Source organism: Morus notabilis, unplaced genomic scaffold, assembly GCF_000414095.1.
Source record: "Morus notabilis unplaced genomic scaffold, ASM41409v2 Scaffold749, whole genome shotgun sequence".
Taxonomy (NCBI): domain Eukaryota; kingdom Viridiplantae; phylum Streptophyta; class Magnoliopsida; order Rosales; family Moraceae; genus Morus; species Morus notabilis.
In genome coordinates, this window is record NW_010362318.1 from 84319 (window position 1) to 101887 (window position 17569).

Genomic DNA, 17569 nt, shown 5'->3' on the forward strand with positions numbered 1-17569 from the left:
GAGAGGAGAAAAATATTACCAAAGACTAGAAACAATTAAAGGCGTTTTATTTAGCAAAAAAAGGGAAAGATTTCAATCGTTTTGCACATTAGACGGGAGATAAATTTGGAATTTTGTGCACTTTTCTCAATAATCTCTCCCTCATGTGTGTATTCACCGAGCTCACTCTCGAAGTAAAATTTCTAATAGCCTGCACATCCAAGCATCACACTCTAAATGAGAGCCAACTCGAGCATGGGAAAGAGAGCCGAAACCATGCAAGTCCACCAAATGCTCCACCATCTGTCACGCCCCCCAAACGGGGTGGGTGACGTGAAGCTCGATTAGGGGTTAATAAAGCAGATTTCCAGACGAGCCCCACTCAACTGCATTAAAATATAAATAACTTACAGAATTCCGGAGCCTCTGACACACAGGGCTCCACCCCACAAGACATACAGTATCGTACATACATGCTCATATAAATAATAATTACAACAGACATCAATCACAGTCTAGTTAATCCAAAAAATTACATAAGTTTACAGAATTTTTTTCAAATTCCTTACATTTGTCCAAGAGGATGAACTCAATCATCACTTGATCCAATAGTAGCAATCTTCCACTACCCCGCACCGCTCCTAGAGTCTCTTGGGAGGGGTTTAATACAATAGAAACATAAAATGTGAGCGAAAGGCCCAGTAGAATATAATTTGAAATGACTTCAAAATAAATGAGTAGATAAATGAATGAATGAATAAGTAAATAAAATTAGACATTCAGTCTCGACAGAACAGCCGGAACCTCACATCCTTTTTCTCAAAGGAAATATAACTGAAAATAACCGTATTATAGGTTTCAGCAAGTAATTAGTACAAATTACTTACCTAACCAAGTGTCTCGCCTACCCGGACCGAGTTTCGGGTTCTGCCCCCGAGGATGCACTCTTTGCATCATATCTAGGCTTACAGCAATAGACTCTCTTACCGGTTCACAAGATCTCTTTATTAAGAAATCATTCATTAACATTCTGAAATCGTTAACATGACCCCACGAACTACTCAAGCCGCGGGCCCCATGACTGGGCAAGCCATGGGGTTCCATGACTAATCAAACCATGGTTTTCAAAGCATTTTTCTTTCACAAATCAATCCCTTTCTTTAAAACATTTTCAAGGCCAAATCTTCTTTTAAAAACAGGCTCACAAGAAAAAGGGATAGAAATCCTACCTCGCACTTTCAAACCTGGGACTAGCGTTGCCTTTTCCGGCTTCCGCTTCCTCAAGTCCCTTTAGTCTGAATCCTCAGCGGTCATTGATGCAAGACAACACTTTAGGATTAATTCTCATTCCTGAAGCAATCCAAATCTCAATTTCCAACCAAGATTTCCTATTAGTGTGCCCTAATCCATTTTCATGTTTCAAATTATCATTCCAAGGATTTTCATTCTCAAAACAATGATTAAAGATGCTAATCCATTCATCTCAAGTCCCCAAATGAAAGCTAATTTGGGTTCTCCCTGAAAACATGGGTCAAAACAACAATTTCAGGCCAAACAGGGTCAAACCCGTGTGCACCGTTCGACCGGTGACAGAGTAGTGCATTACCACCGGTCGACCGGTGGTGTGCACTCCGGTCGACCGGACAGGTCGACCAGTCAGGCCAATGCAATCCGGTCGACCGCACAGGTCGACCGGTTACCATGTGACGGTCGACCGGCGGAATCAGCTGCGCGAGAGAAGCTCACGGAAACCAGTCCAAAACTTGTAAATCTCAGTCCAAAATCGAGATATTTCAAAGGAAAACCACTAGATCTGGGTTCTAGGCCCTAAAACAAGTCCAAAGAACCCAAAATCTCTAATTTCTACTCTAGTTTTACTAAAAAACCATCAAAATCTGGTTTGAACCAAAAATAAGTTTTGAAATTCAAAAACTTGAGATTCAAGAGAGGTTCTTTCAGTAATCTTACCTCGAATCCTTCTCTTGACGTTGAAAACTTCTTTAAATCTTTCCTTGGTTCAAGATCCGTTTGATTTGGGACAAAAATGAGAGAGAGAGGGAGAGAGAGAGAGCACATGAGAGTGGGAGAGAGTGAGAGGTGCATGGGAAAGGAAAGGAAAAAGGAAAGGAAAAGGGCATGTGTACAATATTTTAAAAGAACAGTCCAGAAATGCGCCCATACACACTTCTGGGTTAAAATAAATTACTGAGAATAATTTAAATACCTTGGAACTATGTAAACTCACACGTCAGAAACATTTATTAATTAAAACTCAATTAATTACATCAGATTAGGCACACTAATAATCCCAATTACCTTAATCAATCTCAATTAATTCTTCAGGGTGTTACAGCTCCACCCCCCTTAGGCAATTTCGTCCCTGAAATTAAAGCCTACCTCAAAGTATGAACAGATGCGGATACTGCTCCTACATCGTTTCAAGCTCCCATGTTGCTTCCTCAATTCCATGGTGCTGCCGTAACACTTTCACTAACGGGATCTCACGATGACGCAGACTCTTTATTTTCCGGTCAAGAATATGAACTTGTGCCTCCTCGTATGATGCGTCATACTGTATCGGAACGTCAAACCACTGCCCTACTACTTCCGGCTTAGGTTGACATTTTCGAAGCATGGAGACATGAAACACGTCATGCACGTGAGATAATTCAGGCAGTAAGGTCAACCGATAAGCCACCACTCTGATTCGTTGCACGATCAGGAATGGTTCCACATACCTTGGTGCAAGTTTCCCTTTCACACCAAACTGAACAACTCCCTTGCGTGGGGAAACCTTCAGCAAGACAAAGTCGCCCTCTTGGAATTCCAAAGGCCTACGCCTTCTGTCAGCATAGCTTTTCTGACGGCTTTGAGCTGCCAATAGTCGTTCTCGAATCACAACTATCTTCTCATTATTCTCTTGAATGACTTCTGGTTCCGTGCTCAGTCGATCCTCTGGTTCCAACCAACACACAGGTGACCTACAAGGATGACCATACAGAGCTTCTAACGGTGCCATTCCAATACTGGCCTGATAGCTGTTGTTGTACGCAAACTCAGCAAGATACATATATTTCTTCCAGTTCCCACCAAATTCCAGAATACAAGCACGAAACATATCCTCTAGAATCTGAATAACTCTTTCAGATTGCCCATCCGTCTGAGCATGAAATGCAGTGCTAAAATTTAAATCTATTCCCATGGCTTCCTGGAAACTCCTCCAATACCTTGCATTGAAACGGGTATCACGATCAGACGTGATAGACAGTGGCACTCCGTGTAGTCTCACGATGTGCTCCAGGTACAATTCTGACAGAATCTTCTAAGAATACGTCGTACAGAACGGTATGAAGTGCGCGGACTTCGTCAACCTGTCCACCACCACCCAGATGGCATCATGCTTCAGCTCGGTTCTCGGTAGTCCCATAAAAAAATCCATAGTGATGTGCTCTCATTTCCATCCAGGGACAGGAAGAGGTTGCAACTTTCCCGCCGGCTTCTGATGCTCAGCTTTAATCCGGAGGCAAGTCACACATTCCGAGATATACTCACGAACGTCTCTTTTCATGCCTCTCCACCAATACTGTCTTTTCAGGTCCTGGTACATCTTTGTACTTCCCGGATGTATAGCATACCTCGATTTGTGTGCCTTTTGCAGAATCATCTCTTTACCTCACCCGCCTTAGGAACAGCAAGGTGGTTACGGAAATACAAGGCTCCATCCTCTCGGATTCTCCAATCCTCGAATTGCTCTCCATTCTGGATCCGAATCCAAATTTCATGGAGGTGTGGATCCTGCCATTGATTTTGCTTAACCTGTTGCACAATATCCGGTGTAGAGGTCAGATTATACACCATAACCTGGTTATGATCTTCGTAGAACTGAAGATCATACTCACTCACCACTTCAGTCCTTTTCCAATCTTCCAAAGCTAATGACGCCAGAGTCCCTGTCGTCTTCCTACTAAGGGCATCAGCCACCACATTAGCTTTTCCAAGATGATATTGCAGAGTGAAGTCGTAATCTTCCATATACTCCACCCATCTCCTTTGCCTGAGATTCAAGTCTTTCTGAGTAAACAAGTACTTCAGACTTTTATGGTCAGAAAAGATTTGAAACTTTGGTCCATAGAGATAACACCTCCATATCTTTAGAGCAAATATTACTGCTGCTAGTTCCAAATCATGAGTGGGGTAATTTCGTTCATATGGTCTTAATTGGCGAGATGCGTACGCTACCACGCGTCCCTCTTGCATTAAGACACAGCCAAGCCTACTCCCCGAGGCGTCAAAATACACCTCATATGGTTCCTCACTATCAAGAATAGTCAAGACTGGTGCACTTGTCAGTCTGACCTTCAATTCCTGAAAAGCATTTTCACACTCAGCGTCCCACTGAAATCTGTCTTCTTTCTTGGTCAACCGAGTCAGCGGTGCAGCAATACTCGAGAAGTCTCTCACGAAACGCCGATAGTACCCTGCAAGTCCGAGGAAACTGCGAATCTCCGCTACATTCTTCAGCCTTTCCCACTGTAGCACAGTCTCGATCTTGGAAGGATCTACAGAAATTCCCTGTCCAGAAATCACATGCCCAAGGAACTTCACTTCTGTCAGCCAGAAGTCACACTTCTCCTTCTTATCATACAACTAGTGTTCTCGAAGAGTTTGAAGAATAATTCTCAAGTGCTGCTCATGTTTTTCCCAAGTCTTCGAGTACACCAGTATGTCGTCAATGAAGATGATCACGAACCGATCCAAGTACGACCAAAAAACACGGTTTATTATATCCATGAATGCAGCCGGGGCATTCATCAACCCAAAAGGCATTACAAGAAACTCGAAGTGTCCATATCGAGTTCTGAAAGCAGTTTTCAGAATGTCTCCCTCCTTGATTTTTAGCTGATGGTACCCAGACCTCAAGTCAATCTTAGAGTAGAACTGTGATCCACCCAACTGATCGAATAACTCATCGATCCTCGGCAGTGGGTATTTGTTCTTCACAGTCACCCTGTTCAATTGACGGTAGTCAATGAACAACCGAAAAGATCCGTCGTGCTTCTTTACAAATAGCACCGGTGCACCCTAAGGGGAAATACTATTCCGGATATACCCCTTTTCTGCCAGCTCCTCAAGCTGCGTGCTTAATTCCTTCATCTCTGCCGGAGCCATCCGATATGGGGGAATGGAAATCAGTGTTGTTCCTGGAACCAAATCAATACAAAATTCAATCTTCCGAACTGGCGGTAAACCAGGTAGCTCATCAGGAAATACATCTGTAAACTCATCCACTACAGGGATTCTCGCACTATCTCCAGTTATTTCGGGTTCACCTTTGAAAGCAAGAAGAGAAGAAAAATATGCCAAGTTCCTCCATCCCCTAACGCTGTACTTCAACAGTCGTTCCCCCAGGACTGGGTTCATATCCGCCTGATAAGAAATCACTGTTCTGGAATTCGTCACCAAAGTTACTTTTCTACGGTAGCAATCAACAATTGCACCGTACCTTGACAGCCAATCCATTCTGAGTACCACGTCAAACAGGCTCATCAGAAGGATAATCAAATCTGCTCTCAATCGCTCACCGCCAATCGCGATTTCACACGATTTACACACACTCATTACCTCTACACATCCCAGTGGAGAGTTCAAAGTCATCGGGACTTTTAAATTATCATATTTCAGTTTCAATGTCCGTACAAAAGAACTTGATATAAACGAATGTGTGGCACCTGTATCAAACAACACGTGAGCAAAAGAATGAGAGATTAGAATCATACCCTCAACTACCGCGTTGCTGGTCTGACCTCCAGAGCTGCCTCCTGCCAGGGTATAAGCTTGTCCCTGTACTTTCCCTTTCCCCCTGTCACCAATATTAGGCCGTTGGGTCGGAGGCTTATACTGTTGTAGTGGAGGTGGTTGTACCGGTCTTGGCGCTTGAGGCCAGAATTATGTATACGGAGGTGGTTGATAAGTCGGCACATGAGGGTATGGCATCTGTTGTGACTGATATGGTGGCATGTACTGTGGTGGCCCTTCTTGACTGTAGGAATCGTCACTTTGGGCTTGTTGAGCCGGCGGCTGATTAGGACAATTCCTCCTAATATGACCCACCTGCCCACAATGGTGACACCTGGGCCCGTATGGAGCATTTCTGTCACTCTCGGACGAACTACTGCGACCGCTTGTCATTTCCCCAACCGTCTGCCCCTTGTTGCGGTTTCTCTTACCACTCCACTGTGGCCCACCTGAATCAGAAGGTCTATCAGAGATAGAAACCCGATGAGTTGCCTCTTTACTTTGGTGATAGGCCAAGTTATCCTGCTCCACCCTTGTAGCAGCAGCTACCAAATCCCGGAAATTCTGAATCCTTAAGGCCACCAATGACCTCCTCACAAAATTCTTGAGGCCCTTTTCAAACTTAAGACATCTAAGGTGTTCAGATTCCACCAAAGATGGCGCAAACCGGGATAGGTCATTAAACTTGGCCTCATACTCCCTTACAGACATGTCACCTTGCAGTAGAGAAATGAATTTCAGCGCTTTTTCATCCCTATAACTCTTAGGGAAATACTGTTCATTGAACAGTGTCTCAAATTGCTCACAGGTCAGTCCTGTAACATCTATTCTTCTCTTGACCTGCTTCCACCAAGTATTCGCAAAGCCCTCCATCTTGTATACCGCAAATTTCACCCAGTATTCATCTGGAACTCCCATAGTACTCAAATGCTTGACTATGGAGTCTAACCAGAACTCTGCCTCCTGGGGTCCTCCCTCACTATTAAACGAGGGGATAGGCGCACGCCTAAATTGTCAGAAGTACCCTTACTTCCTATCCCTAACCGGCCACTCGTTCTGAGCTCTAGTGGCCATGCCTTGAAAGGCAGCATACATGGCATCCAAAAATTATTGATTCTGTCGTGCCGGTTGATTAGCTGGTCTACGGCGAGGTGCCATTTCCTTTAACTGAAATAAAACCAGACTATTCAGTGGATCACAGATGTCACACATGTATGTACAATCCTGGGGTTTCTTAACCTAGGGCTCTGATACCACTCTTGTCACGCCCCCCAAACAGGGTGGGTGACGTGGAGCTCGATTAGGGGTTAATAAAACAGATTTCCAGACGAGCCCCACTCAACTGCATTAAAATATAAATAACTTATAGAATTCTGGAGCCTCTGACACACAGGGCTCCACCCCACAGGACATACAGTATCGTATATACATGCTCATGTAAATAATCATTACAACAGACATCAACCACAGTCTAGTTAATCCAAAAATTACATAAGTTTACAGATTTTTTTTTCAAATTCCTTACATTTGTCTAAGAGGATGAACTCAATCCTCACTTGATCCAACAGTAGCAATCTTTCGCTACCCCGCACCGCTCCTAGAGTCTCCTGGGAGGGGTTTAATACAATTGAAACATAAAACATGAGCGAAAGGCCCAGTAGGATATAATTTGAAATTACTTCAAAATAAATGAGTAGATTAATGAATGAATGAATAAGTAAATAAAATTAGACATTCAGTCCCAACATAACAGCCAGAATCTCACATCCTTTTTCTCAAAGGAAATATAACTGAAAATAACCGTATTACAGGCTTCAACAAGTAATTAGTACAAATTACTTACCTAACCAAGTGGCTCGCCTACCCGGACCGAGTTTCAGGTGCTGTCCCCGAGGATACACTCTCCGCATCATATCTAGGCTTACAGCAATAGACTCTCTTACCGGTTCACAAGATCTCTTTATTAAGAAATCATTCATTAACATTCTGAAATCGTTAACATGACCCCACGAACTACTCAAGCCGCGGGCCCCATGACTGGGCAAGCCATGGGGTTCCATGACTAATCAAACCATGGTTTTCAAAGCGTTTTTCTTTCACAAATCAATCCCTTTCTTTAAAATATTTTCAAGGCCAAATCTTCTTTTAAAAATAGGCTCACAAGGAAAAGGGATAGAAATCCTACCTCGTACTTTCAAACCTGGGACTAGCGTTGCCTTTTCCAGCTTCCGCTTCCTCAAGTCCCTTCAGTCTGAATCTTCAACGATCACTGATGCAAGACAACACTTTAGGATTAATTCTCATTCCTGAAGCAATCCAAATCTCAATTTCCAACCAAGATTTCCTATTAGTGTGCCCTAATCCATTTTCATGTTTCAAATTATCATTCCAAGGGTTTTCAATCTCAAAACAAGGATTAAAGATGCTAATCCATTCATCTCAAGTCCCCAAATGAAGCTAATTTGGGTTCTCCCCGAAAACAGGGGTCAAAACAACAATTTCAGGCTAAACTGGGTCAAACCCGTCTGCACTGGTCGACCGGTGATAGAGCAGTGCATTACCACCGGTCGACCGGTGGTGTCCGGTCGACCGGTCAGGCCAATGCAATCCGGTCGACCGCACAGGTCGACCAGTGGAATCAGCTGCGCGAGAGAAGCTCACGGAAACTAGTCCAAAACCTACAAATCTCAGTCCCAAATCGAGATATTTCAAAGGAAAACCACTAGATTTAGGTTCTAGGTCCTAAAACAAGTCCAAAGAACCCAAGATATCCAATTTCTACTCTAATTTTACTCAAAAACCATCAAATTCCGATTTGAACTAAAAATAAGTTTTGAAATTCAAAATCTTGAGATTCAAGGGAGATTCTTTCAGTAATCTTACCTCGAATCCTTCTCTTGACGTTGAAAACTTCTTCAAATCTTTCCTTGGTTCAAGATCCGTTTGATTTGGGACAAAAATGAGAGAGAGAGAGAGAGAGAGATAGAGAGAGCACGAGAGAGTGGGAGAGAGTGAGAGAGAGAGTGAGAGGTGCACGGGAAAGGAAAGGAAAAAGGAAAGGAAAAGGAAAAAGAAAAGAAAAAGAAAAGGAAAAGAAAAGGACATGTGTACAATATTTTAAAACAACAGTCCAGAAATGCGCCCATACACACTTATGAGTTAAAATAAATTACTAAGAATAATTTATATACTTTAGAACTATTTAAACTCACACGTCAAAAACATTTATTAATTAAAACTCAATTAATTACATCAGATTAGGCACGCTAATAATCTCAATTACCTTAATCAATCTCAATTAATTCTTCAAGGTGTTACACCATCCGCATCTGAAACTGCAACCGAGTGTGATTGCTTGGTCCAGTACGAACCATCAACTCTGGTACCACTTGTTGGGGAGACACCATATGTGAAACTGACTCAATACACTTTAGGAGCAAAACTTGACTCAAAAGATTAAACTATTAAGTCTTAAATTCTTACATGGATATAAATTATTTCACATCTCCATTCACTTTTTATGTAGGACAACACACACATATATTTATTTCATCATTTTTTTTTACAAAAGTAAGGAAACTTAATACGAATATGGCGATCGAAAATAAAACTCTTACTCGTGAAATTTCATTATATTTTTGGCATAATAAGACATCAAAATGAAACATGATTAAACAAAGATGGTCAATACTCCGCAAGCTCCAACATGGCATCTCAAAGGGCTTCGTCGGAGCTCACGCCCCCGAACACTACTCATCATTGAATTGTAAGAAAATGTTATAAAAACTTTTACACTAAAGAAATTTTTTATTAAGAGTTGACTAAAAAATGTATCAATTAAAATATATAACATTAGGTGTCTCATTTAATCATGTGATAAATATACGGATTGTGTGCTTAAAACATGATTAACACATTGTCAGGTCGATTAACAGATGCACATCATGAATAGGTAAGCCGCCCAAGCCCAAATAATTGTTAGTAATTAATTTAATGAGACCAACTTGTTAGTGATGGTCGTTAACAGTAATGGAAGACCAACAAATTGTCCGATTTTGCTTGTGTGTGTATGAAGGCAAATTCTAGAATTTTGATGACTAGAGACCAACTAACAAAACAAACAACCAACCAAACCAATCTTTTAAGACAAGACCAACCCACAATTACACACACCCAAAACAATAAAAATAAAAATAGAAACACCGTCCCACGTGTACCGTGCTGCTATCATGCGCCGGTCTCTGTTTTTGTCCTCCGACTTTGAAGCTTTCAAACCCATTGAATCAATATCATATCTACTTGCCACTCATAAAACAAAAACAAAAAATAGTAATAAAAAAAAGTACATAGAAAAAAAAAAGAGAGAGAGAGAGAGACAACCCATATCCCAAATTTGCTTCTAATCCTTCTTCTCTCTCTCTCTCTCTCTCTCTCTCTCTCTCTCTCTCTCTCTCTTCTCTTGTTCAACAATTCTCTGATATTTCTTTCTTCCTCTTGATCTCTCTTTTTCCTTTTTTTTTTTTTTGGTCCTTCAATCCACCAGAAAAATACTAACGTATAAATCGACCCTTTTGTCTTTGTTGACGAACTTTATTTTCTTTGCTCTCCATTTTTCTTCTACACCCGAAAGAACTTGGCTTTCTGATTCACAAGAGCTATTTTTATCTTTTTGTGTCTTGGTTTTTTATCTTTGTTGAAAGAAAGAAAGAATTGGGGAAAGATGATGATGATGACAATGGAGGGGATGATGGATAAAGGGGTATTGGACGACGTGATAAGAAGGCTTTTAGAAGGAAGAGGAGGGAAACAGGTTAAGCTCTCAGAGGGAGAGATCCGTCAACTCTGCGTCAACGCTCGCCAAGTCTTCCTTTCTCAGCCTAATCTCCTCCAACTCCACGCTCCTATTCGCATCTGTGGTCAGCTCTCTCTCTCTCTCTCTTCCCCATGATGATATTGCTATTGAATTGAACGATTCAATTGTATTATATTTTTTGTCTAGAGATGTTTGTGTGAAAGAATTGATCTTGGATAAGAAGGTCACTTGAATTGGTAAATGGGTTTTTTGATTGGTGTTTGTTGATGAACTTTTGGAGGAACCCCACCTGGGTTTTATTTGCAAAAGCAGAATGGTTAGCTTTTAAGAGTAAATGTGTTGCCGGGATGGTTGTTTAGACCTCGTTCTGTTGAATAAAGGGGTGCTTTTTTAAAATAAATTTAAGGGTTTGTCTTCAGTTTTGGCGAAGTACCAAGTCATAATGTTGCATACAATATTATAGATAAATTAGTATACAAAATTGTGGTGTTAGTATGTCATAGATAAATTCTTTGTTTTTATCACTTGCAAAGTCGCTCTTACATAGGATGACATTTGTCATGATACGCCTTCATTTTTACATGTTACATACAATCCTTCTTGAATGATTTAAGCCTTGTAGGGTCGTGGATACTTGGGTGGCCAAAAGGTCCATTTGTCCGTATATTATGCTAGTTCTTGATTGATGAGATTCATTTTGTGGAGTTTCCTGGTATATTAAATGATGTACTTTTTAGGGAAATTTTAGGAATTGTATAACTTCTTTTGTGTTATGGACTAGTTTATTTAGCTGATGTTCTCACTGTTGATTACTCAATATTGATATGATGCATTCTTTTGTTATCAATCACACACTCTAGAACCATGGAAATGAGAGAAGTGGAGTGACAAAGTTACTTCCTTGGATTTTGCTTGGCCCCCTAATTGCCTTTTAGTCCTTTGATGTCATTGGCTTTGCATCTTTACAGCGACATAAGGCATTATATTTTGCTTTTATCCCTACATTTCACATAAATCACAGGGCATAAATTATCTGTAAAATGAAGGGGGGGAAAAAACATAGTTCAGTTTCTACTCTTGCTTATTCTAATATTTCAGGCTTCTTTTCTTGCAGGTGATATACATGGGCAATACCAAGATCTGCTGAGGCTATTTGAATATGGTGGCTACCCTCCTGCTGCAAACTACCTCTTCCTTGGGGACTATGTGGATAGGGGCAAGCAAAGTCTAGAGACAATATGTTTGCTCTTGGCCTACAAAATAAGATATCCTGATAAAATCTTTCTCTTGAGGGGAAATCACGAAGACGCAAAGATCAACCGGATTTACGGGTTCTATGATGAGTGTAAGAGGAGATTCAATGTCAGACTTTGGAAAATTTTTACCAACTGCTTCAACTGCTTGCCCGTGGCGGCGCTCATCGACGACAAGATACTCTGTATGCATGGAGGGCTCTCCCCCGAGCTGCAACGTCTGGATCAAATAAAGGAACTTCCGAGACCTACTGAAATCCCAGATTCTGGTCTTCTCTGTGATCTTCTTTGGTCTGATCCTGACTCTTCAATTGAGGGCTGGGCAGACAGTGATCGAGGCGTTTCGTGTACCTTTGGACCTGACAAAGTTGCTGAGCTCTTGGAGAAGAATGACCTTGATCTCATTTGCAGAGGGCACCAGGTAATCCAATAGAAAAATGCAAGTGAAGCAAATATGCGTTAATCATTGTTGGTCAGAATGATTGATCTTTTGGGTTGGAGTAATAAAGTTTTTTCATTTTTCTTTTCTGCAGGTGGTGGAAGATGGGTATGAGTTTTTTGCTAAAAGGAGATTAGTCACAATCTTTTCAGCTCCAAACTATGGCGGGGAATTTGACAATGCTGGTGCTCTATTGAGTGTTGATGAAGGTCTAGTGTGTTCTTTCGAAATATTGAAACCAATCGACAATAAAGCATCATCTAGTGGTTCTAACTCATCCAGAATAAAACTCAAAAAGGTATCATTCTCTTCTTTTCTTTTGTTCTTTTTTGGTTATCTTATCTCCCACAACATGTTTTCCATATGAATCTGATGACCCTTTTTCCATCTTTGCATGGCCAGCCTCCTAAAGCTGGAAAGATCTAATGATACAGAAACTTCTTATGTGGAGAGTTCTGAGGTATTTCTTTCAGTTGAATGGGAGAGACAGCTAGTGATCTTGAGGAAAAAAAAAAAAAAGTGACCCCCTGCTGTCGCACTCAAAGTCTATTAACCGTCACGATTGATATTGAAGCTTGGGAATTGCGGATTTAGTTGCACAGAAATTCTTTATGAAGTTTGTAAACCAAATATGCATTAGGTTACTTGCTGTGTTTGTACCTCAAGAGGTGCAATTTGTGAGTATAGTTTAGAAATTGAAGGCTTGCATTCAACCTTTTGGTTTTGTGTAAAATTAAACCTTCACCCCATGGTATTCTGTCATTTTTCAACGAGTAATTTCACTGATTTTGTTGACAGATCACTTGTAAAATGGCTTCCAATATATATGACTTAATTGTTATGATAATTTTATGGTAAGGTATAAAAAATACACTATCGGTAAGGCTCTGTTTCAAATTGTTCGATATGTATCAATATTTGTCAGCTTTGCACACTTTTTCTTTTTTATATGATTTTGATTCACTACCGGTAGGGAAACTCCTAATTAAGATTCTAAAATTAATATGATAACAGCATTTAACCAAGAGCATATAACTCGGTACTGAAGAATGAATAAACTGGACAAATTCTATGGATCCAGAGTTCTGGACAAGTTGGTGCATCATGCTAATGATAGTAAACTTTTTAAATCAACTAGAAGCAAATCAGACAGAAGAGAAACTCCAGATTGTAATTTTCAAAATTGAAACTCATGAATCCAAAATATTGGATAAACACTGTCTGCTAATACAAGTCTACTTCTAATAAAATAGTACAAGAGCAAGAAAAGTTTTAATTTTACAACAATTCAACTATGATTCACCTGTAAATTGACAAACTAATTACGCTCACCTAACACGAGATCATCATCTTCCCTTCTTATTTCCTTGATTGCCAGGAGATTTCTGGCTCTTCTTGGTTTCTAGTTTCTTCGCAGTCCGCTGAATACCGGCAAGCTTCTGACGCTGACTGTAGCTTTTCCGTTTGCTGCAATAGTTGATAAATAAATTTTGTAACATACTCAAATTACATAGACGTATAATTTGAATTCCATTTTCATTGCACTCCACTATAATGCCTTATCATAGTCGCATAAGAAATAAAGACAATGAAATAATCATCTCGCTAAAGAAAAAAAAAATTTGTTTATCATGCAAAGAGCAGCAGAACAAAAACGAAAGAGCACCAATTGTGCTTTGAGAAGAAAACAAACTTGTAAACGCCTCAAATTAGTACAAAAGAGAAAAAAAAATAGAAAACATGTAAAGGTGGCAGGGGAAAAGTATCTAACCTCAGAAACAACAATCCTGCCGTAAGAACCATCCCTCCGACTGCCCATGAAACTCTTTCACTAAACGGCATTTCCGCCGCCCACTGCTGAAAGTCATCCAACACCCCCAAGCCACCACCTTTCTGCAGCACCACAGACCGTGAAGCTTTCCACGAATCAGCAATCAAATCAAGACTGGCTTTACTACCATAGCATGATTTTTCTTCAACATGTGCATCATCTTTAACTGCTAAACCTGCAGCGTGACACAGCTCTGTACCGTTGTGAACCCACTGTGAAGCCCTACCACAAACGAAATCGTTTACTCCACATGGTGCTAGATGTAACATACTCAAATTACATAGACGTATAATTTGAATTCCATTTTCATTGCACTCCACTATAATGCCTTATCATAGTTGCATAAGAAATAAAGACAATGAAATAATCATCTCGCTAAAGAAAAAAAAAATTTGTTTATCATGCAAAGAGCAGCAGAACAAAAACGAAAGAGCACCAATTGTGCTTTGAGAAGAAAACAAACTTGTAAACGCCTCAAATTAGTACAAAAGAGAAAAAAAAATAGAAAACATGTAAAGGTGGCAGGGGAAAAGTATCTAACCTCAGAAACAACAATCCTGCCGTAAGAACCATCCCTCCGACTGCCCATGAAACTCTTTCACTAAACGACATTTCCGCCGCCCACTGCTGAAAGTCATCCAACACACCCAAGCCACCACCTTTCTGCAGCACCACAGACCGTGAAGCTTTCCACGAATCAGCAATCAAATCAAGACTGGCTTTACTACCATAGCATGATTTTTCTTCAACATGTGCATCATCTTTAACTGCAAAACCTGCAGCGTGACACAGCTCTGTACCGTTGTGAACCCACTGTGAAGCCCTACCACAAACCAAATCGTTTACTCCACATGGTGCTAGAACCTGGAAGGCAAACTCTTAATCAAAAACAGGGTTTTATCAAGCCTACACGAAAAAAACAGTGTACCAGCTCAATTGTTTCATCACTAAAAGGTACACAAAATCACTGCCACAGCCGGAAAACGCTGACAAAGGATGAAAGAATCCTTAAGTTGCTAATGAAACCATAACGAGATATGGAGTACCTCATAAATATATCGTTGTAGCACAAGATAAAGTAAGCCCCCATAAACCCTCCCATCCCCTCGACATGACCGGAGACAAACTTTTTTTTTTCTTTAGACATATATTTATACCCTTGGAATAAATCATATGGTCTAGTATTTGAGGGCTTATATACACACCTGTGTCACAGTCTCCATGGAGAAGTAAGCATCAGAGCATGCCCCAAAGACTCTGTCGCAGAAAGAGGTGCATATTAAAGGAGGTCCTGGCTGAACACCAACACGTGGATCACAGATTGAACACTCCAATAGCTCCCACAATTGCAAGCATTCTTGACTGGCTTCTCCTGTTGAAGCTAGCTTCCTAATGGTTAACAAAGCAGGATGTGTCTGAGCTGCATCGCAGCAAGTTTTTCGGCAGAACACCCTGCAAAGGGTCAAATCTTTTGATCCCTTGCTTACCCTTTTTGGAGGCTTCCCTTGGGATGAGAATGGTGGAAACCGACCACCTTGTGAAATACAGAGTCCATCTGATTTACCTACATTGAAATAGATCTAAAGTCTTAATGACCAAAAAAATTGAATTATGAGAGTAACAAAATAGTATCAGCAACCCCTTTTCATTTATGCAATGATTAAAGGGACTGTTTGCAACACTTACCTAACCGGAACAATACCATCAAATCGTCCATTTCATCCCTATGGAAAATTCTCAACAAAATCTTATCTATACGCCAGTATGAACTTTTATGCTTTTCGTCTTTTACTTGGTGTATTCAACCGAACCTATTTTAAAGCAAATTGTAACCTCTTTGGCAAAAGAAACAAACATGAGACTGAAGATATATAATTCCAATTCTTGAAAATTCAATCTTCATAGAGTCCAAGTTGTATGAACCGCTAGTTGCATTACATATCTTATTTAAAGTACACATTAAAAAAAACTATAAACCAAAAATCACGATTGAATACAAATTCCCAACTACCCAATTCCAGTTTTGTGCTCTTGACTCCAAGAAACATAACAAATTACAAAATGACTTGCAAAAAAACCTCAAAGAACAAAACTTGATTATGGGGAGAAGAAACAACAAAAACAAAAGGAAATATGAAAGAAATATGTAACTTTCTACACAAGCATGGAACAAAGCAAAAGGAAAGAACACATGGGAGTTTCCAAACTAGAAATCCACGGTCCAAGAGAGACAGAAAACCCCATTAAACATAAATCAATCTAGAGAGAGATTTAATTACCAGACGAAAAGGGTAAGAGCAGATTGAGAAGAAGAAGAAGAAGCAGCAGAAGCAATATGAGAAAGCTGGAACCCATTTTTCCTTCAATTGAGTTATTGTATTGAACTGAGCTCCGACGAGAAGACTCGGAAGACGGACGCGGTGGACTTTACGCCATGACGATGCGTTCCACGATACAGAGACCCGGCAACAGTTCTCTCTCTCTCTTCTTTTTTTTTTTTTTTCAAACGTTTTTATTTTATTTTTCCTGAAAAACAAAGCAAACAGACTTTAGCGGTTTAGGCCAATTCTTGGGACCCGCCTGACTGATTCAGGTGGACTCGGTTTTGACCCGATCAGAAATCCCGTATGAAAAAATTTAGGAACTGTTTGGTTCATGGATTAGAATTATGAGATTAAAATTATTTTTAATTTATGTGTATTTTTTATGAGAAAAAATACTGTAACGAACCATGAATCATGATTCAAATTAGGGTATGAATCCCCTAACTAACCAACCCCTTAGAAAATAGGATTAGGCCCTTAACAAAAGTATCAGCAAAAACTGCACATGCAAAGGCACGTGCATTTATGTCCACTCAATATTTTAATTTTATTTTAGTTAAATTATAATTAAAATAAAAGATTAATTAAATGATAAATGAGTAATAAAAAGAGTTAAAAATAAATCATACATGACTTTATTTCTTACATTTATCTGACTAGGGCCGGCAATATAGGTCACGACACGACAATACGAATCGAAAGCGACACGAATTTGCGGGTTTGGGTTGAGAAAAAAGATGTTCGGGTTAGAATTGGGTCGACCTGATATTAACACGAAAAATACGGGTCAATTTCGGGTTGGACCCGCCTAATCCGACACGACACGAAACTCGTAAAAAACTAAAAAATACATATATTTTTCAATTATAATTTTTTATTTTATTATGAACTTGTGATATCATGATAGTTATACTCAAAATCTTATACTATTATTTGCGTAATTTCAATGGATGTTATTGTAATTTAGTGTGTTATGAATTTTAAGTTATTTCTAATATGTAAAGAATTAAATAAAAGTACAATTTTCGTGTCAATTTCGGGTTTACATGTCATTTTCACGTCGTGTTGTGTCAACCCGTAAAGTGGTTGTGTCATGTGTTGGTTGCCGAATCGAATCCGGCTGCGGAAGCGCGG

At 40.0% G+C, this 17569-nt stretch overlaps 2 protein-coding genes across 2 annotated transcripts; one reads left to right on the forward strand and one right to left on the reverse strand.

The window, feature by feature from the left end:
* The first annotated feature begins 10257 nt into the window (after window positions 1-10257).
* On the forward strand, window positions 10258-13091 carry LOC21386606 (serine/threonine-protein phosphatase PP1). Its single transcript, XM_010101669.2, has 4 exons — window positions 10258-10691; window positions 11703-12262; window positions 12375-12578; window positions 12683-13091. The coding sequence occupies exons 1-4, from the start codon at window positions 10496-10498 to the stop codon at window positions 12704-12706; spliced, it is 984 nt and encodes a 327-aa protein (XP_010099971.1). The 5' UTR covers window positions 10258-10495; the 3' UTR covers window positions 12707-13091.
* Window positions 13092-13432: 341 nt separating this feature from the next.
* LOC21412374 lies at window positions 13433-16580 on the reverse strand. Its single transcript, XM_024167899.1, has 5 exons — window positions 16391-16580; window positions 15317-15675; window positions 14653-14975; window positions 14052-14381; window positions 13433-13747 (listed from the first exon to the last, which is right to left on the reverse strand). Exons 1-5 carry the CDS (start codon window positions 16464-16466, stop codon window positions 13627-13629), a joined length of 1209 nt encoding a protein of 402 aa, XP_024023667.1. The 5' UTR covers window positions 16467-16580; the 3' UTR covers window positions 13433-13626.
* Window positions 16581-17569: the final 989 nt, after the last annotated feature.

Coding starts and splice junctions, on each gene's coding strand:
- LOC21386606 (XM_010101669.2), top strand. CDS start 10,496: ATGATGATGATGACAATGGAGGGGATGATGGATAAAGGGGTATTGGAC. Junction 10,692..11,702: donor CGCTCCTATTCGCATCTGTG/GTCAGCTCTCTC, acceptor CTTTTCTTGCAG/GTGATATACATGGGCAATAC. Junction 12,579..12,682: donor CCAGAATAAAACTCAAAAAG/GTATCATTCTCT, acceptor TTGCATGGCCAG/CCTCCTAAAGCTGGAAAGAT.
- LOC21412374 (XM_024167899.1), bottom strand. CDS start 16,466: ATGGGTTCCAGCTTTCTCATATTGCTTCTGCTGCTTCTTCTTCTTCTT. Junction 15,676..16,390: donor GCTCTTACCCTTTTCGTCTG/GTAATTAAATCT, acceptor ATTTCAATGTAG/GTAAATCAGATGGACTCTGT. Junction 14,976..15,316: donor CCATGGAGACTGTGACACAG/GTGTGTATATAA, acceptor TTTGCCTTCCAG/GTTCTAGCACCATGTGGAGT.